The sequence below is a fragment of the Cnephaeus nilssonii genome (genome assembly GCF_951640355.1).
Source record: "Cnephaeus nilssonii genome assembly, chromosome: 10".
In the NCBI taxonomy this organism is placed as follows: domain Eukaryota; kingdom Metazoa; phylum Chordata; class Mammalia; order Chiroptera; family Vespertilionidae; genus Cnephaeus; species Cnephaeus nilssonii.
The window spans coordinates 14,206,034-14,233,980 of record NC_137081.1 but is presented as its reverse complement, the minus strand read 5'-3'; the positions used below and the strand labels follow the sequence as shown (position 1 = coordinate 14,233,980).

At 37.3% G+C, this 27,947-nt stretch overlaps 2 protein-coding genes across 8 annotated transcripts in view; one reads left to right on the top strand and one right to left on the bottom strand.

Annotated features, from left to right (window-relative positions):
• Window positions 1-9,590, top strand: part of METTL21A (methyltransferase 21A, HSPA lysine) — a 40,520-nt gene extending 30,930 nt beyond the window's left edge. The window contains exon 4 of the mRNA XM_079782013.1: window positions 8,668-9,590. Coding sequence (XP_079638139.1) covers window positions 8,668-8,780 — 113 coding nt within the window. The 3' untranslated portion in view covers window positions 8,781-9,590. The remainder of the gene's footprint in view (window positions 1-8,667) is intronic.
• CREB1 (cAMP responsive element binding protein 1) overlaps window positions 1-27,947 on the bottom strand; it is a 57,361-nt gene that overhangs the window by 19,251 nt on the left and 10,163 nt on the right. For 6 of the 7 annotated variants that reach the window (XR_013814072.1, XR_013814073.1, XM_079782005.1 and 3 more), the window contains exons 2-5: window positions 17,273-17,394; window positions 10,385-10,531; window positions 9,603-9,644; window positions 1,492-1,592 (exon numbers count right to left, since the gene is read on the bottom strand). Coding sequence is in view for 5 of the 7 variants with exons in the window: in XM_079782005.1 (XP_079638131.1) it covers window positions 1,492-1,592; window positions 9,603-9,644; window positions 10,385-10,531; window positions 17,273-17,386 (404 nt within the window). In the remaining 2 variants the exon portion in view is untranslated. The remainder of the gene's footprint in view (window positions 1-1,491; window positions 1,593-9,602; window positions 9,645-10,384; window positions 10,532-17,272; window positions 17,395-27,947) is intronic. The other variant, XM_079782006.1, reaches the window with a different exon arrangement.

Here is a 27,947-nt window from a genome sequence, read left to right as displayed (position 1 = left end):
AGTATAAAATCAGAATAACCGTTATGGAAGGAATTTGTTAACATCTAACAAAACTATATGCTTACATAGCAGTCTCCTAGGAATTTACCCTTAAGATATACTTCCAACAGCATGAAAATATGTATGCATAAGGTATTCATGGTAGTACTGTTTGTAACAGCATATACTGGAAACAATCTATATGTCCACACATAGGAGTATGGTTGAATAATTATGGTTCATCCCAATAATGGATACACATGGTATCTTTAGTATATGAAAGTGAAATAAGAAAATATACATGTATCTCCCTGTCTGTTCGAGAAAGAGAGGGGGGGGGCGGGGGAGGGGGGGGGAGGACAGAGTTTGATGAAATTAGTATCTACTGGAGATGGTTGGGGAAAAAAGTGTAGAAGAAATGAGTGAGCAGGGACACTTATGAGTATATGTATATATTTTTGGTACAAAAAACTTTCAGAATCATGCCAATGTTTCACATATTCAAAACAAATGAAAATAATATCAACAAGGATGGGGGAAATTCTAAAAATGGAATATAAACAAAAACAAATGAATTTTACCATATTTCAAATTAATAACATAATGACATAAGAGAAAAAAAAAACCCTAACCCAAGTAATTTTTGACATCTTAAATTTCCAACAAATCAGTCTGCATTAGTCTCAGATTGGAGAGGGTGCAGGCTGGGCTGAGGGACACCCGCCCCTTCCCGTGCACAAATTTCGTGCACCGGGCCTCTAGTCTAAATAGAAAAAAAAAATGGTTTGGTCTATCTTGGAGGCAAGGCATGGACCAGGTAACTTCTCTAACTGAATATTAAAACTACAGTAAGGTGCCCCTAAAATTAGGGGATATCAGCAAAGCATCAACCTGAAACAACTATTAACTTTTTGCACTCGGATGTCGAGTGTGACTCGACACGGTTAGCATTGGTAGCAGCTCTTTTTATACTCTTTGAATGTATCAATAATTTGAAATATAAAATAATCCAAATAAACAAGTTTGTATGAAAAGAAACTCCAGTTTTTATTCTACTGCCGCGCTTTGTAAAATCTGGGGTATTTAAAAAATTAAATCCCGAGTAGAATAAAGGAATCGAGAAAAAAGCAAGCGTGTGCAAAGGGTTAACAGTTATCTGCCAAGTACCATTGCACAAGAAAATGGTTGGCAAATGTGCTGCTAAGTAGATGAATAGTACAGTGTCAGAAGTGATATGTAACTAAAAAATACTATAACCTTATTAAGTGTATTTCCAACTTTTAAACAGAAAAGCAGTAGCCAGCATAATCTACAAAAACAGAAGCAGAAAAAAAAAAAATCAGTGTTTATCCAGGACTGTTCAGAGTAAGAAGTGCTCTTATCCTGTACAATAAGCTTCCAACTTCTTTTACTCAAGATGAAGGAAAGTAAGCTACTGGATCCTGAGCTGAGCAGCTAATTGTTTTCCCGACATCTCTGATTTTAAGTTCTTTTGACTATTAAATTCCATACCTGTAGGAAGGCCTCCTTGAAAGAATCTCTCTTCGTTTTTGGGAATCAGTTACACTATCCACTGACTCCTGTGAATCTTCACTTTCTGCAATAGTTGAAATCTGAAAATAAAGAACTTTATCTTGATAATCAAATTTCATTCCCATAAAATATTTATGAATTTCAAGAAAAAGTCAAATAAAAAAGGACATACATAAGCCTTATACATGCTTCAGTAGATTAACAAAATCCCTTTTTGAGAGACCTACACCGATCACCTTCCCCTCCCATTTACTTATTTTATAAAAGTCAGAGGACCTAAAAAAAATTGTCAAAACCACACTTCTGTGATATCCAAATTCAGCTTAATCTCTTCTAGGACTTCATGTAATCAATCCTGAATGCATCAATAGTACCTGTCAGTTGTTTTCTTACAGTTAGAAAAAGTTTACCAAGTAAAATAAAGTGTCTGACATGAAGGTAAGAAAAAATGACTAAATATTTGGTCATATAAGTCTATATAGTGACTATACAAATACTTTCCTTTAACTACTGTGTAAACACTTATAAATATATTTACAAGTGTACAAATAAGATTAGTGATACCCCAACACATTCCAGATGGCTAGCTAGTAAATTAGGAAGAAGCTCTGTTACATATAGATATGGTTCAAAATTGGTAATCTACAATTTTTATTAAGCAAACTCAAAATTAAAGAACTGTGCATTTCTGGAAAGTATCCCTGAACTGAAGAGTAATGAAGTTGAATAAAGATTTTACATGGGATTTAAAGTAGCAACTAGTATTCCTTACTATGTGCCAAGTGCTCTGCTAAATACATATATTATTTAATACTCACTAAAACAGTAACATTGGGTGCTGAATAAGTATGATTATTATATGTATTTTATAGACAGGAAAGCTAAGGCACAAAGAAGTAACTCACCCAAGCCACAAAGCTAGGAAGTAGTGGAGTCACTGTCAGTACTTGTCATCTCAGTTTTAGACATCCTTACTGGCACCAAAATCCTATTGGTTCCAATATCAAACCAGTTTTTTCAGAAGCAGCAACCCAGAGGTGTTTTTAGACCATTTTCAGACTAGAAGTTCATTCACCTAGGCAAGCTTTCTGTCAGATTTACACTGCCAAGTTTCCCTAAGTCTGCTCCAACAGGAGCCTCCTGCTCTCTCCTGAACTAGGTGTGCACGATGCTGTCAGAGTGAGATTTAGATTTAAACAGGGCAAAAGGGTCTATGTGGGTTAGCTCTCAGTCAAAATTTATGGCAATAACAATAAGAAAAAAACATATTCAGAGGAACAAGAGAAATCCCAAAAGTACTATGTACATCAAGCATGTCAAACTCAAAGGCTAACACGGACCAAATAAACAAGGTTTAAGTTTATATGGGCCACAAAAAACAAAAGCTTCAATTTTCATAAAAATGAAGATTTATTTTGAAAAAGACATGCTGAATACAAAGGGCTGAAATAAATGAGTTATCATTAACAAAATAATAGAACATTTTAATAAAAGTTAATATTTTTTCTTGAACATTAACTTACCAGACACTGAATAACAGTACAAACTAATAAGTGTAACGCAAATAAGCCTATTTTTCTTGTTCTCCAAAAGCAAAATATTTCCTGTTGCGCACGCCAAACAAGTCAGTCCAAGACTAATGACGTGGCAATCGGCTGCTAAAATATTCACTGCTAGTATTAGTGGAGAGAAATGGTGCGCCTATGCGTAAAGCGTGTAAGGGAAATGAATGCAACACTATTATAGTAATCAGTCATTAGCGAACGTTGTAGTTCATTACTAATAATTATGTATAACAGGATATTGTGAAAATTAAGTTGCGAAATTTTTATTAAAATGTTTCTTACATACCGTTATATTGGCTAGGCTGCAAAAATATTCGTTGTGGGCTGCAAGTTTAACATGCTTGATGTACAGGGTCTGAGCCTAAGAGTTAGAGTGCAGGCACTCGTTTTGACAGGGCTTTGTGATATGCACTCACTTTAAAATATAAGTATAGTCCTTAAGACCTAAAATATAACAGGAACATTTAAGGAATCCAGAATGACAGATAAAAAGATGGGTAAGGCTGAATTTACTCTGTGATTCTCTGCAGAGTAATAACACTAGTTACTGCCAAAGGAGCACACAGAACAATTTTTCACTAATCTGGACCTGCTGTAACTAGCCCACTCAGTGTAGTCTGCACAGACTTTCTCACATAGGTAGAGCAGATGAGAAGCTGTGAAAAGGCCTTAACAGAAGGTCAGAATTTCAAGAAATAACAAGACAGAACTCATACTGGACAGTATTTTGTATCAAAAGTGTTTACCTTCATTAATATTTCTCAGAATCTTAGGTCTTCTATTATTCTTTCTGCCTTGTTTGACTCTCATCCTTACAACCTTTTTTTAAGGATATACAGTGACTCAGGCACACTCTCCCAGGTTGAACGTCATGAAAACAACTTCAAAACATGTTACGTAAACCACCCATGTGACAGTTTCAAAATGAAATAAATTAATGTTACTTTTTGTATGTAGCCTTTAATTTTTTCAAACTCAGTGGATCTATTGCTCTTTGTAGGAGGAATAAAACAACTCTTCCTCTGATCTAAAAGATTTTGTAAATTTAGACAGAAGGAATTAACTTACCATATTGTAATTACTTAGAACTATGAGGCCAATTGCTATGAATCATCTACTCAAAATAAAAAACCGCCGAAACCGGTTTGGCTCAGTGGATAGAGCGTCGGCCTGCGGACTCAAGGGTCCCAGGTTCGATTCCGGTCAAGGGCATGTACCTTGGTTGCGGGCACGTCCCCAGTAGGGGGTGTGCAAGAGGCAGCTGATCGATGTTTCTCTCTCATCGATGTTTCTAACTCTCTATCCCTCTCTCTTCCTCTCTGTAAAAAATCAATAAAATATATTTAAAAAACAAAACAAAAAACCAACCAAACAAAAACAAAAACACCCAGTGGACCCACTTTCTGAGACTAATAAAAATCATGTCAAAAAGTCCTTTTTATGAGCCCTGGCTGGTGTAGCTCAGTTGTTTGGGCATTGTCCCATGAACCTCAAGGTTCATTTCCCAGTCAGAACACATGCCCAGGTTGTGGGCTCGATCCCTGGTGGGGGGACATGCAGGAGGAAGCCGATTGATGTTCTGCACTCACATCGATGTTTCTTTCTCTCTCCCCACAACTGCCCTCCCCTGCTGGCCATCTTTTGGTGGCCATCTTGTGTCCATATGGGGGCAGCCATATTGTGTGTTGGAGTGATGGTCAATTTGCATATTATCCTTTTATTAGATAAGATTAGTAATTATAGTTGAATATACTTAACAGGCTATTAAAAATAACCACATGAAAAATTACATCCCAATTTTAAATATCATAGACTACTTCATTCCAATGATAGACCACCTCCTTTGAGCCTCACCCTGTATCACCCCACTTATAAACGCCTTCTGGAGCTCCTTAAATAAGTCTTTAACCTTTGCCACTTATAAGTCAACTAGAGGCCCGGTGCAAGAAATTCATGCACGGGGGGGCGGGGTTGTCCCTCAGCTCAGCCTGTACCCTAATTTGGGACATCCCTCTCACAATCCAGGACTGCTGGCTCTTAAACACTGCCTGACAGCCCCCTAACAGCTCCCCTTCCAGCCTGATTGACACCTAACTGCTCCCCTGCTGGCATGATCATCCCCAACTGCCCTCCCCTGCCAGCCTGATGGTCCTCAACTGCCTTCCCCTGAGGAGCTGAGGGGACTGGAGGACTCTGGCTGGATGAGGTGGGGCTGAGTGGACTGGGGGACTGAGGCTAGATGAGGCGGGCCTGAGGGGACTGGTGGACTCCAGCTGGATGAGGGTACTGGGTGCCGCCATCTTGTGAGGGGTGTGGCAGTCAATTAGCATATTCTATCTTTATCGGCTGTGGGTGGCACCATCTTGTGGGGGTGTGACGGTCAATTAGCATATTCCCCCTTTGTTAGATAGATACATGTTCAAAAGCCAAACTATCACTTGTAGATGTAAAGTTTCTCAACTCTCTTTTACTTTGTTAAAAACTTTTACCTCCTATTCATATGGAGGGGGAAAACTTCCTATTTTGATGTTTTTTTTTAATTTCAAAATAAAATATCAGTGAAAATCAAAGCACTGATAATATTATATGCTTTCTCAGACTATACATAGTCCCCTGGAAACTTAAATACTTTTCCTGGGGGGAGTTCACACTCATGGCTCAGGTAGTTTTTTATTCAGTGGATCAAGACGTTTAATAAAAATCTAGAACAATAACTTCCAAGCACTTTTGATCTGCAGATCTCCCTTATAAATAAGAAAAATTTACATAAGCATGTATTTCTTATTTGTAAATTTTAAGTGTTATTTTACATATAAAACAATATTTTAAAGAGATAGAGCAAGTATAAATATTAAAATGTATCTGTAAATTTCTTAAATCATTTCATTTTTTAATAGTCAATGATTTGCTTTAATGTGCTTTGTCAAAAGTCATTTAATAATTTGTAACAGTGACTCAAAAATATGATTCTAAGCTTGGGCTTTTGAAATATGATTTAAAATCTGCTATTGTTGAAAAAAGAGACCTCTTGAGATGTAGTTATAAAATAAGTGAATTTTTGGCTGCGCTTACTTAATAAAACAATCATTTTTCTTTTTATTTATCAGTTATACAAACTTTTTATGAGATTAATCTAGTATATTTTCATTTTGCTGGTTCTCAGTTACTATATGCTAATAAAAGGTATTATGGTTTCATATTTTAACCAGTAAGTTCAACACCTACTGAAACTCTAGAGGACTTCTAAATAGTCTGAAAAATTCTATTTCCAGGTTTTAAAAGTATATAGATTTGACTTTTTAGGTGCCAAATGTACAGTTTTACAGTAAATTTTTATTGTTTGCAGTTTTTTTTTAAAAAGGTATGAAAATATTTCCAAACTTTTATTTTCAAAATGCTCCTGCCATAGCACAAGTTTCTTTCAAAAACTAGTTACTATCTCATGCATTAATATGTCACTTTCTCCCAGAAAGGATAGTTAAGAGATTTTCTTTCCAAAAATATATTAGGTAATATGTCCCTTACACATCCTTGCTTGCCATCATTAAAAATACCAGAAACTTTAGAACACGTGTCTTAAGTAAAAAAAAAAAAGTAATTCATCCTTTCATTAGATAACTCCAACACACTTTGCTATATGATAACCACTAAACCTCTATGTTGCACAAGAGATTTTTATCGTTGCTCCCATCACATTACACAGTATTGTAAAGATTCTACCAAAAATTCCATCTCCAACTACTCTCCCCCTTGCTCACTCACTCTGAGTTACATCTTCTCACTATTCCTCGCTATTCCATACTCTCACTTCTGAGCCTCTGGACTTCCTTTTATTATTGTACTAAAGGCCTGGTGCACGAAATTCATGCACAAGTAGGGTCCCTAGGCCTGGCCAGTGATCAGGGCCAATCAGGGCCTTCCTTCCAGCTGCTGGCCAGGGCCTTCCTTTATTCCATGCCGCCCCCTGGTGGTCAGTGCATGTCATAGCGAGCAATCGAACTCCTGGTCTCCAGTTGAATTCCCGAGGGGACATTGCATATTTGCCTTTTATATACAGTATATAGATGGGCTAGCCTCCTTCACTGCCTTCTGCTTACCATGTTCCCTGACCACCCGACATAAAACAGAACACCCTTCTCACCAAGTCATTCTCCACCACTTTCACTTGCTTTAATCATCTTCCCAGTACTTATCCTCACCTGACATATTTTATTTTTTCATTGTTTCTCTTCGCTCAAATGTGATCTTCATAAGAATAGGAAAGTATTATTTGTTCACTGCTGTCTTTCAAAGCACCTAGAATAGTGACTGGCACATAACATCTGATCAATAAAAATTTGTTGAAGGAATGAATGTAATAATTTAAGGTAATTTACAAATCCTCTGACATGTTTAAATTACACTGTATTTAAAATGCATCCAAAACCAACAAATAAAAAGTGAGGACGCCACTGTTAACTTCTATACATTTATGTCACTCACATAATATGTGAGATTTGACTCTTATTTATACATAAGATAAAGTTAGGGTACCAACGTCAAGTAATAAATGGAATATTACTACAGCTTAGTTTCTGATATTCTTAGATTAAAAAGTATAAACGTAAGTCCTAATATGTTATTCTCACACCTGAGAAATGTGCCTTGTATATTTTGTAAATGCTGTTCTAGAATAATACTATTCTCCCATCTAGAAGTTTGAGAAACCATTTCTCTCCTGTTGGATCACCTTTTTTGAGGTAAACTATTTCCCAGTTATTAATACTACTTACTGTTAACCAGCTGAAGTGACTATTAAAATGTAACAGATTCTCCATGGTTTAGGCCCTTTTTTAAAAATACTATATTTATGTCCCTGTTCCTAGAATTCAGGCTTTCAATTATAGGCATAACTCACCTTAATGGAAAAAAAGTGTTCTTGAAAATATGAACCCATTTCTACAGTTAATGGCCATGACCCCCAGGTCTAAACTATTATTATTATTGTTGTCACAAAGTAAAGATTAAAAACAAGAATAAACAAATATCGCATATTATTACCAAAAACTGTAATCTTAACAATTTTGTGGGTATAATTTTGGTAATTTTTTGGTGTTCTTTATAGAAAGATCTCCTACTATTAAGTGAAAAAGAAAAAGATTAATGTGAGCCTTGGAATCTTTCTACTATTATCAAGAAGAAGATATGAGTAGGGAATTAGTAATGGCATAGGGTGGAGAATGTAAGGTAACATTAATGAAATAAAAACGGAGGCAAAGTATAAGAGACTATAACTCATCCACTGTGATTCCACAGAAATATCAAATTCTTCCATTTTTAACTGGGCAATACTGACTCCTACTTGGTAAAAAATTCCCTTCCAGGTATCTTTCAGTATGGAAATTCCCACAATTTAATGATTTCATAGAAAAACACCCTTTTTTCCCCACTAAGTGTTGAAGCAAGCTAAAAGCACAAGGACATAATGAAACATGGTTGGGGGATAAGCCGGGGGAGGGGGGTACGGGGGGCGGGGGGCGTTAATAGCAGCTCAATACACAAAAGTATAATATGACAGACAAGATCTAACAAGTCCTTTCAACGTTAACAGAATGCTCCCAGGACAAAGGAGGCACTTCTCCCCTCTATAAACACCCATCAGTCTGGCTACCATGCCCAAGGAAAACCCAAAGCTCACCCACAAGAAGACAACGAGGATGGTGATGAGGAATCAAAGCTACACCATATAAGAAATGACTGAAGAAAAATAGGCAATTGTTTGGTCTGATCTTTTTTTTTTTTTAAATGGGAAAGGGGTGGGAAATGGGGAATAGGAAGCAGTCTAACAGAAAGGAGTTAAAACTTGCTTAACTGGCCCTAACCGGTTTGGCTCAGTGGATAGAACATTGGCCTGTGGACAGAAGGGTCCCAGGTTCGATTCCAGTCAAGGGCATGTACCTTGGTTGTGGACACATACCCAGTAGGGAGTGTGCAGGAGGCAGCTGATTGATGTTTCTCTATCATCGATGTTTCTAGCTCTCTATCCCTCTCCCTTCCTCCCTGTAAAAAAATCAATAAAATATATTAAAAAAAAAAAAAAAAAACTTGCTTAACTGGGATCACCTGGTAAAAGGCATGCCTGGTCTCTATCTGAAAATCAATGGAGAATATATCCTCAGTGAGGATTAAAAAAAAAAAGAAAGAAAGAAAAAGAAAAAGAAAGGCATACCTAGTTCATCACATGGAACAATATTTTAGCAATTATCCCTAATTATAAATCTGTTACCTCAGGAGATAATATGACCCTCCTTCCTTTGAAAGCAATGCCGGGTTCAATTCAGAGGAAGGAAGAAAAGACATATAGGGAAATTAAGCCACAGACTAAGAGCTGGATAAGTAACAAGTTTGGCCTAGACTTAGAAGATCTCTAAGATTTTTATTCAAAGCTGAATCCCATGTTTACAGAGAAGGACAAAGACATAAAGAAAAATTTCTCACCTTCCTTTCTAAAAATAGTTCTCTCCAAATCTAGGACCTAGGACTCACCTGAGTTCCGGAGAAAAGTCTTTTTAAGTCCTTACAGGAAGACTGTGAAGCAAAAAAATATGAAATGGGAGGCTGGGGTTATGGCCTACTTGAATGAATGTTCAAGTTTTTTTTTTTTCCTCAATAAGCTCACCGCAAAGATGTATACTGCTCTAAGTTTTCCCTACAATTGAGTAGTCACCTTCAGAGGTCTACATGCCTCTATTTCCTTTGGATCCAACTCAAAGGAACAATCTCTCTAAAGAATGAGATAATGTGTAGTATAATCCCTGACTCTTAAGGTGCACTTTCTGAAATATCATTATTTCAAAGTTATATTCTGTAACTTAGAACCCTAAACATATGCTTTATGTAATCTCTAAATTAAAATAATATCTTAGGTAAGGTTATTAGTTAATTTTTGGCAAGGGTTTATTTTTTTAGTTGCATGTTTAGAAAATAGTTACAAAGATATTAATTTTTATTTCTCAATTTTCCTTAATTGAGGTACATGAGCCTTACAGTCTCTCCCAAACATTTTCATTTTATCCCATGTACTTATTAAAGATTTCCCCCAATTAATTCTCTTTCTTCTATAGCTTAAGAAAGTCTTTTTCTTCTATGTCTATTCTTGGGTATATGAATTCCTATAAAGGTGACTATACAGATGCAGCATATTCCTTTATTGTAAAGTAAAATAAATTCTGAACTACATAATGCCCCTATTTTCATAACTAATGAAAGAGAGATATGACTATAAATCACAGTTATAAAAATAGATGCAGAACTTTTTATACACATACCTGAACTGTTTGGACTTGTGGAGACTGAATAACTGATGGCTGGGCCGCCTGAATAACTCCATGGACTTGAACTGTCTGCCCATTGGGCAGTTGTACTAATGTTACGGTGGGAGCAGATGATGTTGCATGAGCTGCTGGCATAGATACCTATTGTGTTGAACATGGAAAAAAATTACCATCACAGATACCTTCTTGGGAGTACTCATGTTCAATATAAAGCAAAATTTAGCAGCAAAATGATGACCTTTTTGCTACGTAAGTATTTCACTGGTGTGAAAGAAACTAATGATTAAATTTAATATTATTAAAAAATAAAAAGACTTCAAATACCTTCCCCATCCCCACTTTTCAACTGCTCCCAAATGACAAAAACCAAAATACTATTTTAATGTAATATCAAAATATATAATAGACTTCCTTTAAAAACTAAATACTACTTTATTTGTATGGGGCTTTACATTTTCCCACCTGCTTTCATACCCAATTTCTCATTTTGCTCTTCAAAAATATCAAGCCTGGGTAATCAGGATTCTATTTATTTTAGAAAGAGATCAAGCACTCAAAGAGATTAAGTAATTTACCGAAAGTCAAGCAATATGTTAGACTTAAACATAAGTCTTCTTAATATCATGTATTAAATAAATCATGTTCTCAAGTATAATTGCTTTCAAGCTTGGGTAAAACTTAGCTACTAGTCTGTAACAAATACACATTTTATAATACACAGCATAGTTTTACCTTAAACTAATTATAAGTATGCCTTTCATTAATGAGAAAGTATTAATAGTTATAATAATCTAAAAATTCTACCACCCCCCCTCCCAAATAAATCACTAAACTGGTAATAGTTGATATTTTAAGGATTTATTTTCCTCTTGTAGGAATAAATGAGCAGAGTTTAGAAAATATAAGGGAAACCATTTTTCCCCGAGGCACAAAAGAAGGCACTATTAATCAGTCAATATGTAGGTACAAAGGGCTCTTATTCGATGTCTATCAGATTGTACTTAACTATTCCTATGCTAGCACAAATTTGGGGGTAGGAATTTTATTTGCTCATTTGGTAAACAGTTACTGGGGACCTATATGCCAAGAACAATGTTAGAACTGAAGCTACAAAAATGAGAAAGATATAGATTGGGGTATGTGTGTGAAGAAATGGGGAAAAGGACACAAATAAATATAATTCAGTGAAATAATGAGGTTTGTAAAAGATAAAAATCAACACATTGAGAGCTATCCCATCCCACCTAAGAGAGGAGGCTACCAGGGAAGAATATAAATTTGAAACAAAGAAAACAAGTTAGACATGTTGCTATAAGTATAGAATTCCAGGCAGAGGCTAGCTCTGGCAAAAGCAGAGAAACGGCACGATCTGTACATGGCAGAGAGGGATGACAAGCAGTCAGTACTACTGGAGACGTGTTTTACTCTAAAATGTAGGAAGTGAGGAGATGAAATAACAGAGGCAGGCAGGAGTGAATATGCTAGTCATGAAAACTCTTATATATGTCATATTAAAGAACTTGCACTTTATCTTGAGGAGATTGGGAAAGGCAATAGAAGGGTTTTGAACTCCTGAACATTATGGTGAGGTTTGCTAAATTTTAGACAGATCTCTCTTGTGCGGTGTGAAAAATATTTATGTCACAGGAAGAAAAAAGTGAGGCTAGGAGACCAATTGAGAAAGCCTAAATAGTAGTTAAAGTGAGATGATGACGGCAGAAAGAAGGTACTAGATGTGGTAGGGAATGAGAGAAGCAATTTAATAAAAATTAGGAGGCAGACCAGAAGGGCTTTATGAATGATTGGTTGAAGGAGGTGAGAGGAATCAAAGATGATCCATATATTTCATGTTTGGGTAAGAAATGGTAGATTCTGCTATCAACTGAACCAGAGAACACAAGAAGTGAGGAGAAACTTCTGGGTGGTTGGGGTGGTGGTGGAAGATGGAAGAATTGATCTGATATTTGACTGTGAAGCCTGTGGAGGAGATTTCTGTTGAAGGTAGAGGTTAAAACCATCTTTGGACAGTTAGAAGTCCTTGCTAATTAGTCATTTTTCTCTCTTGTTCAGTTTTATCTGGTTCTCAAAATGTGGTCCATGGACTACCCCTCCACTAGTTACATAGGGACGTGTTTATAAACACTCATGGACACAAACACGTTTCCCTACACTGAACCACAACAGTCTTAAGTTATTCAGAATAATTCAATTCCATATGAAAGCTCTTCTAATATTTGAATTATGTTCTCTTCTGACTATTCTCTAGGGCGAATATAACATGCTAAGTAACTCAATGAATAATTCCTTTTCTACCTTGACCATTCTACATAATGGCTCCCCTCATTTTAAGTTTATAAAATACAGATACACAAAAATAAAATATAAGACACTTATATTCCTACCACTCAGAGCTAATCACTTTTTATAATTTTTCTGTAGATCTAGGTGATTTTAAAGGTACACATACACTCAATTTTTATAATACATTATCATGGAATCTACTTTATCATATGAATCCACTATAAATATTTTTCCATTCCATTAACAGTCTCCTTTGTTTTAATGGCTGCATAATAGTTAAAGTATATAATTTATTCAATAAATTCCTTATTATTACATATTTAGGTTTTATATATATATTATTGATTTCAGAGAGGAAGGGAGAGGGAAAGAAAGATAGAAACATCAATTCTGAGAGAAAATCACTGATTTGCTGCCTCCTGCACATCCCCTACTGGGGATCAAGCCCACAACCCCAGGCATGTGCCCTTGACCAGAATCAAAACCAGGATCCTTCAGTCCGCAGGCTGACGCTCTATCCACTGAACCAAACCAGCTAGGGCCATATTTAGGTTTTCAAATTTGCCTATTTCAAGAAGCTACAACAATTACCCTTTTATCCAACTCTTAAGTTCATAAAAATTTACATTCTCATAATCAAAACCAACAATATGTTCTTTTTCACTTAAAAAAATTTCTGCAAATTCCAAAAGTAAACTAAGACATCTCATTATTGTTTTAGATTTTCTTCCTTCATTAGTTAGGCTGAAATGTTTTTTCCTGTTCACTGATCTTGGATTTGACTATTTTATTATATTTTTCTAGTATTAACCTTTTGCACTCGGATGTCGAGTGTGACTCGACACGGTTAGCATCGGTAGCAGCTCTTTTTATATTCTTTGAATGTATCAATAATTTGAAATATAAAATAATCCAAATAAATAAGTTTGTATGAAAAGAAACTCCAGTTTTTTATTCTACTGCCACGCTTTGTAAAATCTGGGGTATTTAAAAAATTAAATCCCGAGTAAAATAAAGGAATCGAGAAAAAAGCAAGCGAGTGCAAAGGGTTAAAGACTGACAATAAGTACTGGCCGGAGTGACTCAGTTGGTTTGGAGTCGTCCCGTGCACAGAAAGGTTGCTGGTTCAATTCCTGGTCAGGGCACACACCTAGGTTGTGGCTCAATCCTCGGCAGGGGGTGTGCAGGAGGCAGCCGATCAATGTTTTGTTCTCACATCAATGTTTCTCTCCCCCCTCTCCCTTCCGCTCTCTCTCAAAATCAATTAAAAAATCTTTAAAAAAAAAAAACACAAAAAAAAACAACTAAGAATGGAAACAAAAGCAGATATCGGAATGACAAGAGGAAATTATGTTGACAATGTATGATGTGTTACAGACTTGGATGAGCAAGTGAAAACAACTGTAATTAGGGATAAAAAGGACAAAAAATATACAAATGGGAATTAGCTTTTCTAAAACTCAAATATCATGCCACTCTGTTTTCAAAAGTCTTAAGTGCTAGAGGACTGCTTGCTAAGAATGACATATTGAACATGTGTGGAATAATTTTGCTCCTTCCTGAATCTCCAATTAAATTTCATGAAACTGATTTTGTTTTTACAGGCATAATCATGCAAGCATGAGAATGGAAAAGAATAAGAAATTTGGAGGCTGGCCCTAGCTGGTTTGGCTCAGGGGTTGGAGCATCGGCCTGTGGATTGAAGGGTTGCAGGTACATACCTCATTTGCAGGCTGGATCCCCAGCCCAGTCAGGTGGGGTGGGGATGGGCAACCAATCAATGTGTCTCTCACACATCAATGTTTCTCTCTCTCTGTCTCTCCCCTCCCTTCCACTCTCCCTGAAAATCAATGGAAAAAAATACCCTCAGGTGAGGATTAAAAAAGAGAAGAAATTTGGAGGCTGGAAAGCAGATGGATGAATGGTATTACACTTAGAAGGCTTCAGAAAGCCAACTCATAGGGTGGAGGCAGGGAAAGCATGGTTTGCACCATAAAATCCTTAAGGGCTTGGTATCTAAGACACCCTGGAAGGTGGAGTGAAAGGAGAGGCTGAGGATAAGGAAGGCTGTTTCAGAAGCAATTGAATTCCCTCCTCACCCCCTGTGGAGAGAACAACTAAGGTATCCCACTTTGCCAGAGAAGTGGAGATTTCCTGGATAGAGAGTGTCTCTAGACTTGATGGCCTAATACCAGGCATTGCTGAAGGTGGAGTACCAAACCTCAGTCTTCTCTCACTTGGCTTGTAGGCCTTTAGCATACAAGCAGAGTATTAGTGAAGCTTTCTCTGGGGAACTTGACCAATGCCAAGGGGCAGAAAAAAGACCTAAAATATACTGCCAGTCACCCTAAGTGAAGCTCACAACTCATTATGATAAGCCCCAAACATATCCACAGAGCTTCCAATGCAGCTTTTTGGTTTCCTACTTTTAAATCTGAACAGATGACCACAAATCATATTCTAATATGAAAGATGAAGAGCAGAACAAATGGAGGGGGGGGGGAAAGCTATAAAGGAAAATCTATGTGCAGAGATGAAAACTTAAAACCTAATTAATATCCTGATATAAGAAAAAATATTTCCTTTGTGAAACATAAACAGGATGCTATTAAAACACAAAAGGACTATTCCGAGAACAAAAGGAACTCTTAGAAACATGACAGAAGAAATAAAAAATTCAACAGATGGGTTAGAATGTGAGTTTAAGGAAATCTCTCAGAAAACAGAACAAAGAGATATAAAACAGGAAAGAGATGAGAAAATTAGAGAAACAGTTCTATAGGTATAACATCTGTATCACAAGGATCCTAGAGAGAAAAGAGAGAAAAGGCCATCAACCATATAATTTAAAAAATTGAAAGCATGAGTTCTCACTACAAAAGGGCCCACTGAATACATAGGACAATGGATGAAAAAGTGTCCAAATCAAGGTCCTAATAACCGATTAATGAAATAATGAAGCACTAGGAACAGAGATGAGATTTTTTAAAATACCAGAGTTACAAAATAAGAAATGCATTTAGTCTTTCAAACTGTAACACTAGAAGTTGACTTGTTTTCAAAATTTGAAAGAAAAATGATTTCTTTACCAAGAATTCTTTACCCAAACTTGCTCAAGAAACCACTGGAAATCATGCTTTACTATCTTACTGGTAAGAACACGAACTTCTCAAGAAAGTCAGTAGGGGGAAGGAATTTCCAGAATGACATCAGGCCTGAAAGAATAGTGTGATGTGAGAGAGAGACATGTTGAGCGCTGTCACCATCAAGATCCCTGGTGGCATTGTATCTTCTTACTAGAGGGCCAAATGCTTGGATGAGCCCAGATTCTTATCTGTGCATGTTTTTCAACCATGTACTGATAAAGCCCTGGTTCTCCTGGTTTGTTCCTGCACCTGCCTCATCTGAGTACATTTACTTCATCCTCAAGTGTCTTCTATTCCTAAAGGCCGGAAGTGGGCCTGGGTGCTCTCAGGAGAACACAGATCAACCCAATTATATTCCTGCTGGAAGTCCAGTTTTTGGCTCACACTTTAACTCAGTGTGGTAACCATCTATGGTTAGCCATCTATTTCCCAAGATGCTATTCTTGCTCAGTGACTCCTCTGGGAAAGCTTTAAAATTCTTTGGGAAGCTGAGGTACGATATCCCAAAGCCTCTGCCAGGATTATTTTCTCCTGGAGACTTCACATGAAACAGGCAATATCATACTCTTACCTAGCATTTTTATTTTTGCTATTTGCTGTTTATATTAGCAATCTTTCTCATATATGTTCAAACAGTTGTTAATAAAATAAATTATTTAAGGAAAAATATCTAAGAACAAAAAATAAGGATGAGAGAATACAACCTTAGAGACAGACTTTCAGACAAAGACAAAATGAAAGAATCATGGCCCTGACTGGTTTGGCTCAGTGGATAGAGCGTCGGTCTTCGGACTGAGGGGTCCCAGGTTCAATTCCGGTCAAGGGCATGTACCTTGGTTGCAGGCACATCACCAGTGGGGGGTGTGCAGGAGGCAGCTGATCGATGTTTCTCTCTCATCGATGTTTCTAATTCTCTATCCCTCTCCCTTCCTCTCTGTAAAAAATCAATAAAATATATATTTTTTAAAAAGAATCACGAATTATATTTAAAATATACAGGAAATAAAAACTATCATCCTTGAAATTTACTTGTGTGTCAATTTATTTACTTATCCTATATTTTTAGTTTAAGCACATATAAACTTAGCCTTTCAGATTATCTGCGTTCCTATGTCTCAAAATAAATTTGCGTGATATGAAAAAAAGCAGTTATAAGGTTTTCTTCCCTTGTTTAAGAGAGACAATTAATGATTGTCTGAATCATGTTGTTACAAATAGGGTATCAGTGTTTAACAAATCACTTTCTTTCTGAGATGCAACTGAATTAATACTATCATTTCTAAAATTAGTCTAATACTAAAATAGGAATTGTGATATTCTAAGAATGTCTGTGCTCATTCTATGCATATCTCTGTAATAAAAACGAAATTCTCTTGTCTGAAACATATTCCTCTTAGACGAGAAGCAACTTGGAATCTCTCCATGTATTTAATACCTGGGCTAATGTGGCAATCTGTGGCTGGGCTTGAACGGTCATTTGCTGGTTTTCAGCTTCTGTTACAGCTGCATCTCCACTCTGCTGGTTCTCTGCTCCAGATTCCATGGTCATTTAGCCACCTACAATAATATGGAAGAGTGTTACAAGCACTACAGTGCTTTGTGCTTTTAAAGGCAAATTTCAAGTTAATAGGTATTATGTGGTGGTTAGGTTAGCAAATACACTAAAAAATCTAGTTAAAATATAATGTAGCTTAATTATTATAAAACTTGTCCAAATTTGCTGAGCTGTAAATGTTTGTCCCTTCAAAAAAGAAAAACACTTTTTCCTTGCCATTTCTTCCCAATGAGAGATTACTCTAACTAGACTATTCCTCTCTTCCATGAATCTCCCCTACTGACAAGGGGAGGGAGAAGAGCAAAGTTGTAATTGTTCAAACTGTACCAATCAGGTATGAAGAGAGAGTAGAGAGAAATGAGTTGATGATAGGGTCTATGAGATACTGGCTTCATGGTACCTCCTATAAGAGTATTCCCTCCTATTATAGGGGGGTGGGGGGGGGGGAACACAGAAAAATTATAAGCTACTCCCATGTGAAATTACTGGATGTAGGGCAAAATCAGCCCAATTTCAAGAGCCCAAGTTGTGGGTTATCAAGATAGAGAGGTGGAATAATTAGCCACACAGCCAAATTGGAGGTTCCAAACAGTGAAAATGTTAATGTTCTGATTCCTCTCACTATGTATAGTATGCAACACCATGCATACACACACACTCACACACACAAAATAAAAAACTTTTGAAATTTTAAATTACAAAATTGTGGATAACTTAATTAGGCTAATGTTTTTTTTTAGTTTTGAGCCCTGCTTTGCTAAAGACTTAGTATATTTGTTGGGTTATCAGAACTGGATGGCAACAGCAGCTACCTAGAGATGAGAGAAGTTTCTGATAACTGGGGAAGCCATCATGTGTAAAGGATTCACAATGAAAGGGATTACTTCTTACCTCTGGAATACTGTTATCATTCAGTGCCTAGCATATTACTTGTCAAAATGAATTTATTAATAGTAAAAATTACCTACAATGATTGTATAAATAACATAAAACCCAAAATGCTTTTCCAGACTTCATTACATATATTTTGTAACTCTGAAACTGATAAATCAAAATTGTCACTGTTCCTTAAGTGTTTACTACATGCCATCAGAATGTATCACATACTAATACATTTTGCCATCATTTACAGGGTTCTATAAAAAAATGTTTTACAAGTGACAGTTAAAAATTAAAGTGAAAATATCTCTGGGAAGGAATAAAAGTAATTTAGAAATTCAGAATCCATAAAACAGATAAAAAAAGAAAAAGGTCAACTGACTTAACTACATAATTACTTAAAACATGGCAAAAGCCATCAAGACAAGTGCACAGGGAGAAAATATCTGCCACATATAATTAACACAGTAACATCTAGAATACAGAGAAAGTACTAATCAATAAAAAAATCGTACTGTATTGACTAGTTCACAAAAATATATGTTCAAGGATATTCACTGTAGACATTTTTTATAATAGCAAAGAACTGGAAACAAGTATTATCATTAGGAGGACCTTTAAAAAAATTATAGCAGTAAATACAAATAAAATCTATAATGTATTGACATAAAACTTTCCAAACAGAGTGAAACAGTGAGCCATGGAACATACTATAAAATAGACCCGATTTATGTTTAAAACAAGGAAAAATATTGTCGTAAAGGTATATGCACAGAAAAAGGTATGGGAAGTTATCCTATATAATAAAGAGTTAATATGCTAATTAGACCGAACAGCAGAACAACTGTCCGGAAAACGAAGCTGGGGCTGTGAGGGCCGGCTGAGGCAGGCGTGCAGGGCTTCGAATTTTGTGCATCGGGCCTCTAGTATACTATAAGTGGTAGCTCTAAACAGAGGAAGATTTGGTAGACATGTATAGGATGCTGACTTTTACCTCTTTTTATATTACTTTTCTCTTCCCATGATCAAAGATTCAGGAATACTTGTACAATGTAAAAAAAAAAAAATAGTAGCAGAAATCATGGATAACATTTTGAAACTATGAACCAAAAACTGTATTTCAATAATTTTGAGATACCTGTTGACAATTTTTTTAAAAATCCCAGATACTTTTTACATGAAATTACTATTTTTGTTTAAATTTTGCCTGTTTACCCTATATTTCCAAAGAGTAAAAATAATTCTTTTTTAAAGTTATCAAATAATTTTATCATTTGTGATAGTTATTGAGTTGTATACTTAATGATCTGTGCTCTTTTAAACTAAAGAATTTAAGAAAGACATCAAAAGTAATAGAAAGCAACAGTAACAATTTACGTGCTTTAAACGTTGTACATACTTTTCGTCTGGGAGAAAATGGAAGTGAAAGTAATAACAATATTACAACAATTTAATAATAATAGGTAAATGAGTTCATTTGAAATTAATACTAAGTCAAGCCAAATAAAAGCAGAAATCCACAAACTTTTCTCCATCTTCTCCCATCATTTTAATGAAAATGAAGATAAATAAAATTTATCATCACAGTACTTCCTTTGTAGACAGGGTGTAAGTAACCATTTTTATTTATTTTAATACATTTTTATTGGTTTCAGAAAGAGGAAAGGAGAGGGAGAGAGAGATAGAAACATCAATGATGAGAGAGAATTATTGATCAACTGCCTCCTGAATGCCCCACACTGGGGATAGAGCCTACAACCTAAGCATGTGCCCTGACTGGGAATCAAACCGTGACCTCTTGGCTCATAGGTCCATGCTCAAGCACTGAGCAATGCCAGCCTGGCAGCAACCATTTTTAAGACTTTATTTCAAACACCTCCTCCTTCTTTCTTTCTTCTTCTTTTTTTTTTTTTTTGCCTATGCTATCATTCATTATACTTTCACGCAACCATTTGATTAAAAGCAATCCTATATAATAAAAGGCTAATATGCAAATTGTCCCCTCAAGAGTTCGACTGACCAGAAGTTCAACCGCTTGCTATGACATGCGCCTACCACCACTGGCCGGCAGCCAGGTTTGATTCCCAGCAGGGGGCGTGCAGAAGGCAGCAGATCAATGATTCTCACCATTGATGTTTCTATCCCTCTCTCGCTCTCCCTTTCTTTTTCAGAAATCAATAAAAAAATGATAAAAGACCAGAATACCTGGAGAGGGTCTTTTACTCATTACATAGCTCTTGTCTTAACTGCTATTATAGTTATTAAATAGTTTAATAGCCCCTTCTCCTAATTTTCAGAGAAGATAAAGCAGTTTTTCCTTTCTATCTTAGAAGCCTTCAAGAAATTTATGAATAGGGCTGTATCACTTTACACAGTAAAGACAGTAGATATTTAAAAGTTTAAAATGTAGTTTAATTAAACATCCCAATAAATGTCAAACGAGCACTTCCATGACATTTAAAATAAGAGAATGTGCTCTGTAATATAGTACTGATAACTGTGGGGGGAAAGGATAACTTTTCTGATAAGAAAAATGGTAGGAGCAAAGTTTTATTTTTAAAATACCTTTTATTGTTGATAGTATTACAGATATCTCCCATTTCCCCCCTTTTACCCTCCTCCTCCCAGCTCCTCACCACTCCTCCCCCAGGCCTTCACTTCCCTATTGCCCGTGTCCATGGGCTATGCATATAAGTATATGTTCTTTGGTTATCTCTTCCCGTCCCCCCACCACCACATCAAGGTATGTCAGTCTGTTCCACGCCTCCATGCTTTGGGTCTTATTTTGTTGGTCAATTCATTTTGTTCATTAGATTCCACAAATAAGCGAAATCATGTGATATTTGTCTTTCTCTGATTGGCTTATTTCACTTAGCATAATACTTTCCAGGTCCATCCATGCTGTTCCAAAGGGTGGGTGAGATCCCTCTTTTTTACAGCTGCATAATATTCCATAGTGTACTATACATTCCTCCTGAACTCTTACCAACTCAAAAGTCCAAGGATTTAAGGAAATCACATAAGCATTAGTTTAGAATACCCAGGGTAACCATAGCAAAAGGCACATTTGGGCACATGACTTTAAAACTTAAATAACTATTTTGCCATACTCAAATGTAGCACCAAATATATTTTGCAGAAGTATACCTAGAAACATCTATGAGCAACACATAATACTCTCTACAGTTATTTGGTACTTATTATTTCGTTTTTAGGGTATCATAACTGTTTGAAAGCCTTGCTAACACATTCTTAACACCTTCAACATGTCTTTATTAATTTTCTAAAGTGTTAAGATTAACTTACTAAAGAAAGTGGTAAAACGCTGAGGTGCTAAACAACAGACTTCAGCTTTCCACTAATCAATAGTTCAGAAATTGATTTTCAGTTCCACTGAAATCAGGTAGTACAACTGCCTTTGCCATTACTTTTTTCCTTGTACAATTTTTCTTTTGGTTGTTAACCTTAAATACTTGTCATTTACCTTTATCACTAGAGGCCCGGTGCATGGATTCATGCACTGGGGGGGAGGGGGAGGGTCCCTTCAGCCTAGCCTGCACCCTCTCACAGTCCAGGATCCCTCAGGGGATGTCCACCTGCCTGAAGCAGAGGCAGGAGAGGCTCCCGCCACCGCCGCTGCGCTCGCCAGCTGTGAGCCCGGCTTCTGGCTGAGCAGCGCTCCCCCTGTGGGAGCGCACTGACAACCAGGGGTCAGCTCCTGCATTGAGCGTCTGCCCCCTGGTGGTCAGTGCACGTCATAGTGACCAGTCATTCCTCCGTTCTGGTGATTTGCATATTAGGATTTTATTATATAGGAGGATACTAGAGGCCCGGTGCACAAAATTCGTGCATGGGGGGGCAGGGGAGGAGTCCCTCAGCCCAGCCTGCATCCTCTCTAATCTGGAAGAACCTCGGGGGATGTCCGACTGCCTCTCACAATCCGGGACCGCTGGCTCCTAACCGCTCGCCTGCCTGCCTGCCTGCCTGATTGCCCCAACCCCTCTGCCTGCCTGATCACCCCTAACCACCTCTGCCTCGCCCCGCATCCGGGACCCAGGATTCCCTCCTCTGGCTGGTCACAGGCACCTGGGACCCTGGTTGGCTTCGTTCGGGCCGGCCGCAGCTGCAGGGGACCGTGGGCAGGCGGCTTCACCCAGGCCACAGGCGCTGGCACCCGGGACTACGGGTCAGGTGGCTTGTCCCTCTCCTGGGCTGCAGGTGCAGCCGCTGGCGCCTGGGACTGTGGGGTGGGTGGCTTGTCCCTCTCCCGGGCTGCAGCCTGGCTGGTCCCCATTCCTCTCTCATGAGCTCATTTGTGCCTGGCTGGTCCCCATTCCTCTCTCCCCAGTGTTGAGTGTCTGAGCCATTATGGTGTGATGACCATTTGCATATTAGCTCTTTATTATATAGGATGTCCAATCTAGCACAATGAGATTTATAAAGTCAATACTGGAAATTTAATAATGCTCCAGGTTTCTGATGCTAATAATAGTCTTCTGGTATTAAATACAATGTATCTTCACTGAAATCAGGTAGTTATACCACATATTCAAATTATGTATACACATACATATCAGTATTTATATAATGTACACACACTCAATACACATATCAACTTCAACTATAAAAACTTTATTAGATTATACTGATCACACCTTAACAAAATGAGGTTATATACATTTTTAGGAAAACAGTAAAAGAACAGGCAATGTAATAAATAAAATAAACTTGGTGTCTTTATCAAGCTAAGTATTCTGACATAATTTTCAGAAATAATTTTCTCTGTGCTCTTACCAAGGGCTTTCTCCTTTAATTGAAGAACAAACCCATACCTCAGAATCTAGTCTAGATATTAGAGCAAGCATGTCAAACTCAAAGGATAACACGGGCCAAATAAACAAGGTTTAAGTTTATATGGGCCACAAAAAAACAAAAGCTTTAATGTTTATAGAAATGTAGGTTTATTTCGATAGAGACATGCTGAATACAAAGGGCTGAATGAGTAATCGTTAACATAAAATAATAGAACATTTTAATAAAAATATTTTTTCTTGAACATTAACTTACCAGACACTGAATAACTGCACAAATTAATAAGCGTAATGCAAATAAACCTATTTTTCTTGATCTCCGGAAGCGAAATATTTCCTGTGGCACACACCAAACAAGTCAGTACAAGACTAATGACGTGGCAATTGGCTGTTAAAATATTCATTGCTAGTATTGGTGGAGAGAAATGGCACGCCTGCACATAAAGCCAGTAGGGGAAATGAATTGCAACACGATTATAGTAATCAGTCATTAGCGAACATAGTAGTTTGTTTGTTATTAATAATTATGTGTAACAGGATATTGTAAAAATTAAGTTACAAAATTTTTATTAAAACATTTCTTACATACCGTTATATTGACTGGGCAGCAAAAATATTCGTTGTGGGCTGCGAGTTTGACATGCTTGTATTAAAGGAAGGCAAGAAAAGTTATATATGAAGTTAATTCTCTATTACTTGAATTGGTAAGATTTAATCATTTATAAGACAAATAAAATCTGAAAATGTGTTTATGTATTTTTATAAATTCTTTGTATTAATAGAAAATGCCGCCCTGACCGGTTTGGCTCAGTGGATAGAGCGTCGGCCCATGGACTCAAGGGTCCCAGGTTCAATTCCAGTCAAGGGCATGTACCTTGGTTGCGGGAACATCCCCAGTAGGGGGTGTGCGGGAGGCAGCTGATTGATATTTCTCTCTCGATGTTTCTGGCTCTCTCTCCCCCTTCCTTTCTCTCTGTAAAAAATCAATAAAATATATATTTTTTAAAATGCCTGTATCAATGCTACTCAAAACGAAGGCAGCATACAGCAAAGGGGAATCTTTTCAGTGTTATTCTTCATAATAAAAAGGCAATATGCAAATAACCATCACTCCGCTACGCCCACGATTGGGCGGTGGGAGGCTGGGGGGTGGGACTCGGGGTGGCATATCCGGCCATTGAGAGGCGCGGGACTCCCGATCCCCCCCCCCCCCCCCCGCCTCTCAACGGCTGGATTGGCGGCCGCTGAGGGGAGCTGCCTCGGACACCCTGGACACCGAGCTCCGCTACCATCGGAGGCGGGGAGCCGGTTGTCCGCACCTGGATCCCCTGCCCAGCTCCGCTGCCATCGGAGGCAGGGAGCTGGTTGTCCACACCCGGATCCCCTGCCCAGCTCCCCTTCGTCAGCGCCTCAAGCCCCAGCAGCAGCGGCTGGGGATGAGATGGTGATCCCAACAGCCTGGCAGCTCAGTGGCGGCGGTGGAGGCAGCATTGGGCCTGGTGACTGGCGAACAGGCAGAAGATGGCCCTGATCGCAGGAGGCTAGGCCTAGGGACCCTACCCGCACGATTGAATCGTGCGCTGGGCCTCTAGTTTAATAATATTAATTACCTATGTACATTTACTGAATTGAACTCAGAGAAACTGCTTTAAGTTCAATGTTTATATTTTCTAATTTATTGCAATTTTGTGAATACCAAATTATTTGAATGCTATTTTTAATAAACCAAGTTATTTTTAAATGTATAGCATGCACTATAGGAAAGATACTGTCCCCTCAAAGAAAGTATTTAATACTAGAGGACCAGTGCATGATTTAATCATGCACCTGGTGCACCATCTGGCTGGCTGTCCGCTGGTGCACCAGGCCTTCCGAAAGCCTCCGGCGCAGCCATGGCTCAGCGTCCTGCTGGCCCAATCAGCTACCCCGGCCACCCTGAGTCCCGCCCCCTGCGCCTCCTGCTGGCCCAATCGTGGGCGTAGCGGATGATGGTAATTTACATATTACCATTTTATTATGTAGGATAAGTGAATTAGAAAAATGTTATTTGATTTATAGAAATGTACTGCACAATTTATGACAACCACCTAGAATATGTGGCTAATTAATTCATCTATAGTACCTTTCAATAAGAAAACTTTAGTACTTTCTTAAAACAAAGTTGTTATTTTTTAAGTATTGACAAAATGTATATGCTTTGTTTTCCTGCAAGTAAGACTACTGCAACCATGACTATGCATTATTTCAGATAACCTTTTATCCCAATTATTTTAGATAACCTTTTATCCCATTTCTTCCCATTCTCCTTTCTTTCCAAACACCCACCTGAAACTATGTTTCCAGATTTTTACACCATAAGCCTTTCAAAGAAGTGATCCTATATAAACTTCTACATATGAAATTCTACTAAATGGATTTCTGGAGCTGAACTGTTTTTCAAGGAAAGATACACCTCCTACATAGTTACTTTTAGAAAAGCAATTTTTGTGTTGACTAAAGAGTGAAACTGTCTTCATATTTTAAATTCTGCTTCATAAACTACCTCAATGCTGAAACTGTAAAGACCCACAGAAGTTGTGACCTATTCCACTTACTCAACAAAACCAGAGGGACTTTGTGAAAATCATGATTCAAATGGGAATCAATGTCCAAGTGCTTTTGAAAAATAAGTTTATAAAATCAACAATTTATTATTTTAATAGTTCTGTTTTAAACTAATTTAAAATGCTATATTCTTGGCTAATTATTTACAAATTAGACATGGAAGATTGAAAATTCAGTTCTCCTGAAGTGAGTCAGCACATTATAGTAGGAGTCGTAAGACAAGAATTTTGGTTTTAGCTCTGACTTTAGATAAAGAACTAGAGATGTTAAAAGATTTGTAAGGAATTTACAATACTGTTCAGGGCTATACCACATAGCCTCCAATATTAAAAAAAGTTAAGAGTTCTTTGCATTTGGCAATGGAACTGCATGGACTATTAAGCAACATCCTAATCATTTTAACTATTTCTTTCTTACTAGAAAAAGCCCAAGCATTCATGGAACCAAGGATATATTGAGACTATATTTAAAAATTAGCCATGGTTAATATATAAAGATGATAGATGGCATGCAGACAATAGCAAAGCGTTTATGAACAGTTTTGATAAAAGGCTCACTTCAAATTTAGGTACTTTATTTTTAATGCTAAAAGAATCAGCATCAAGTCTAAACTTTCAGGTAGGTGTACCATTTTTTACCAGCCTGGTAGTGATTTCTGGTAAGGTCATTTTGATTAATACAATCTCATGTTATTTCTCATGTCTCAGAGATGGGACAGGATGAGTTAATAAAGCATCAGAGTTAATAAAAATTCAAAGTATGAAAACTTTTTAAGCAATGGATAGTGAACCTAACTTCCTTGTCTTAAAAAAAATAAATCTGTAATTTCAGTACATTTTAATTATATGAAATTTATATTTCTACTTCCTTTAATCTGTGCAACTCTAAAGGGACACTGTTTTTAATCCTTTGAAATTTGTGACCCTGCAAGAGGGAATCATTCATTAAACAAATACATGTTCTGTGCCTGTTACATATGTAAAGTGTTCTGCTAAAAACTATGGGAACTAAAAAGAAGCAGACAAGAACCTTTCTCTCATTGAGCTTACAAGCTAACAATGAATAAAATATAGGGTGGAACAAAAGGTTTACAGTTTTGAGCATGGAAAAACAGTTTATTCTGGTATTATTTTATTTTTATTTTTTTGTTAACCCTCACCCAAAGATATTTTTCCATCAAGTCTGCAACCGAGGTATGTGCCCTTAACCAGAATCGAACCTACAACCCCTCAGTCCAGGGACCAATGCTCTAACCACTGCACAAAACAAGCTAGGGCAGCAATAAATTATTAAAATTCTCCAGGGCTCAATTTAGCTATATGTAAAAACAAAGGAGTTACTACCCTCTTCATGGTAAAAGTTTGTAAAGAATGAATTCCCCAAATGCAGTAGAATTTATGAGTCATACACTACACCCACACAAGTGTCATAATAAATTCTCTCATAACAAATAATTTTTAAATGTAGTACGTAAAATGTTTCACTTAAAGTTGTCATTTCTTGATTTTTGTTTCTGATGAAAAGAAACATCATCAGTTACTCTAACTAAGGGATCTGGACACAGAATAAATGGAAGCCCAGAGGAGACATGGTACAAGTCCAACCATGCATTAGTGGCGGAGTTGAAGATGGCTGCCGATGGGAAGGCAGACTGCAAGATAGTGTGTGAGAGAACGAAAGGAGAGTGTGTGGTCGCAGGGCGGGTGTTTATTTGTGAGTTGAGGGACAGCTATACGCCAAGGGACTGTTGGGGCAAATATGCATTAGTGACTTTAGTTATTTTCATCAAATAATGGTGTCCTGTTTGTCTGGGCTTTCAGGGATATTTAGAAAATGTTGTAATAATTAAATAAGAATTTATGATGTCCCAAGATAGGGACACCATAAGCACAAGCAACACAAGGAAAAATATATGAACTGGAAACCATCAACATTACAAACTTTTGTGCCTCAAAGGGCATCATCAAGGTGAAGACCTGGTCAGTGTGGCTCACTGGTCAGAGCCTTGGCCTGTGCACTGAAGGGTCCTGGTTTCAATTCCTGGTCAAGGGCATGTACCTGGGTTGCAGGTTTGATGCCCGGCCTGGTTGGGGCATGTGCAGGAAGCAACCAACAGATCTCTCTCACATCGATGTTTCATTCTTCCCCTCCCTCCTCCACTCTCTAAAAATCAACAGAAAACATATCCATTGAGGATTAACAAACAAACAAACAAAAAAAGAAAGTGAAAACACTGACCAATCAATAGTGTGTGACCCCAA